This window comes from Notothenia coriiceps, unplaced genomic scaffold (assembly GCF_000735185.1).
Source record: "Notothenia coriiceps isolate Sejong01 unplaced genomic scaffold, NC01 NC01_scaffold00005240, whole genome shotgun sequence".
Classification (NCBI taxonomy): Eukaryota; Metazoa; Chordata; class Actinopteri; order Perciformes; family Nototheniidae; genus Notothenia; species Notothenia coriiceps.
This window is the reverse complement of record NW_011337941.1, coordinates 1-3,008: the sequence shown is the minus strand read 5'-3', so window position 1 is coordinate 3,008 and position 3,008 is coordinate 1. Positions and strand designations below refer to the sequence as shown.

Genomic DNA, 3,008 nt, shown 5'->3' with positions numbered 1-3,008 from the left:
GCGCACACACTTAAAATGTCCACGCGCGCCGCGCTCACATTTTGCTGGGCCCGCGTGCCTTAGCACCGCTGCTATGACTCCATCCTAGGGGAAACAAAGTACAGGTATTTGTGTTCAACATGTAAGAAGTAGAAAGTACAGGTATTTGTGTTCAACATGTAAGAAGTAGAAAGTACAGGTATTTGAGTTCAACATGTAAGAAGTAGAAAGTACAGGTATTTGTGTTCAACATGTAAGAAGTAGAAAGTACAGGTATTTGAGTTCAATATGTAAGAAGTAAAAGTCGTCAGAAAAATAAGTAGTGGAGTAAAGTACTGATACCAGAAACATGTACTTAAGTACAGTAACAAAGTATTTGTACTCCACTACTTCCCACCTCTGCACATCACACACATCTCAAGTAGCAACCAAAGCCAACGTAAAAAGATGGGTCTTCAGTTGTTAAGACTTTGCTTATGTTTCACACCAGGCCCAAAGAGTCGTCCACTATAGAGGAGCAGCATCAGATCGGTTCGGTGAACAGCATGGAGCGTCCCTCTCTCCCTCCTCCTCCTCCGGCAGGACGTCTTTCCCCGACTAAACACAGCGCCGAGTCGCTCTGTGGACCGGGAAGCAAAAAAGACTCTGGCTTCAGCTGCTTCTCCAGCAACCCCAGCCCTCCGTTTAACGACCCCGGCACATCTGAGAGGAAGGGTACCACCAGCACGGAGAACATTTTCTTTAAAGGCCCTCCGAGTGAAAGGCCTCCCCCACGATACCTGCAGCCCACACTGGGGAACGGAGGATGGGAGGGGTCGAGAGGCGAGGAAACCCCTTCCTCTCGGGTCTCCGTCGCTATGAGAGCCAACATGGGCCCCGTGTGGCAGGTACCAGAGAAGAAGAAGTCCCAGTCCCCTCCTCCTCCCCCTCCTCCTCCACCTCCTCTGCGCAGCGACAGCTTTGCAGCCACGAAGGTGTTTCCTTACTCAGAAGCAAAAACCCACGGCAGGTCGTTTGAGAAACTGACAGAGAATAACAACCAGAATAGCCTCAGATCCCACCAGGAGAAAAGCACTGAGGCCAGACGTAGCTTAAACCCCCTCCCCACCAAAGACTTCATCCACCCTAAAACAGCATCTGACCACAACCACAACCAGCTGCCCCCCGACAAACTCTTCTCCCTGTCCAGTAATGATGTCAGGCAGGCTCACTACACCCAGATACCTGCCCACCAGAGGCAATACAGCGACGAAAGCCCGCTCTACCTGCAGAAAAGGTCAGCTCCCCCCACTAAGATCCAGAGCGTAGGAAGCTATTATCGCAGCCTTCAAGATCTGCCAACGAGAGCTTTCAGCCGCAAACACGTCCGGCACTCCACAGCATCCGTGGCTAACCCAAACCTGGAGAACGGGTGGAGAAACAGATACTACGGCCTGGCAAACAAGCATCCTGTTCAGAGTGCTGAGCTGCAGGCGAGGCAGGGGAAGGCGGAGGGCTGGAGGGGGGAGACGGAGAAACCCCACAGGGTGAGCAGCTGTGAAGCAGGCTTCCTAGGGTCCAACGTTAAAGCTAAATACCCTCTACCTCAGTCCCAGCTGCCTCACAGCGGCAGTCACTCCCATCAGGGAGAACTCTCCATTACAAGCCGCAGCTTAGAGGACGCTGCAAAGAGAGGTGATGCAAGTGACACTAAGAGATACTTCCCGACACATCAAAGTAATGATCATAAGACCAGGCACCAAGACCCGTGGGTGCCTCAGGAAGACCACAGGATATCCCCCCTGAAAACGCCTCTCCTACACTCCCTGGCCCAGGAGGGCAGGAGTCTGACGGCGAGGCAACCATCCGCTCAGCCGCAGGAGGCAGGCGACAACATGGCGTCCAGCGGTGGAAAGTGTATCCGCCGCAGCGACCGCTACGCCACCGTCCTCCGAAATGAGATCCAGCAGAAGAGAGCCCAGCTGCAGAAGAGCCGCAGCGCTGCAACGCTGACATGTGAAGCCGAGGATGAGGAGGCGGAGGAGTGGAGATCCACGGAGACTTCTGGGGTCTCAAACACCTACAAGGACCACCTGAAGGAGGCGCAGGCGAGGGTCCTGCAGGCCACTTCCTTCCAGAGACGAGACCTGGAGCCTCTCGGACCAGAAGCGACGGTGGTGAAAACCTCAAACGGACGCATCAGAGGACGCAAGCGCTTCCCTCTGGCCAAAAGGATGCACTCCTTCTCAGAGCCTGACCAGATAGACAAACTGGGAGTGGGAGGAGAAGCTCAAGCGGGGTCTTTCGGAGACAGGAAGAAGTTATTTGAAGCCAAACCGGTGTTTTCTAGGCCTGTACTGAAACCCAGTCAGGGGTCAAACCTGAACACGGACCTTGTTGAGAAACAGAACGAGAGATCTGGAGAGTCGGAGGATGCTCTCATATCCACAGAGCTGGAACGCCTCAGCCCGGGACTCACGCAGGTCTTACTGGAGCAGCAGAGGCTGGGGACCTTCGCTGAGTACCAGGCAACGTGGAGCAAACAGAAGAAGTCCTCGGAGGCCAAGACGCAGGGCAGGTATCACTCAGCGGAGAACATCCTGGATACAGAAGCAGAGGAGAAGCCCGTGTGCATCCACGAGAGGTCCAGATCTTCTCCCTCTGCAGACTTCTACACGCAGGTGAGCAGCATAACAGTATGACTCAAAGTTTAATCTAATGGGACTGGATGTTATCAAATGGATGCAAAAGAAAGCACTTTACCTTTTGTTGCAGAATATTCCTTCACCATGGATCGACCCTCCCAGCCAGCAGAGCAGTAACAGGTGAGATTATATTATAATTACATATTAAAGACATCAATATAAATATTAGGAGACAAAACAAACCGTTGAAATGGACAGTAGGATGAACAAATAAGCAATTCATCAATCTTACTGTTTTCTTTATATTCTCAGTAAGTGTGTGACGGGGTTCAATTGTCCGTTCAAAAAAACACTGGCCTAGTCGGTTGGGTTGAGCTCCAAACAATTCAATAACAGCAGCAAAAC

General features: G+C 52.2%; 1 protein-coding gene across 1 annotated transcript; it reads left to right on the top strand.

Moving 5' to 3' along the window:
* Nucleotides 1–469: 469 nt before the first annotated feature.
* Nucleotides 470–2,783, top strand: LOC104942838 (protein Shroom2-like; the record flags this gene model as incomplete). Its single annotated transcript, XM_010768140.1, has 2 exons — nt 470–2,639; nt 2,734–2,783. Coding segments are annotated over 2 exons (2,220 nt in total), but the record flags the coding sequence as incomplete, so codon positions are not given.
* Between the last annotated feature and the right edge of the window lie 225 nt (nt 2,784–3,008).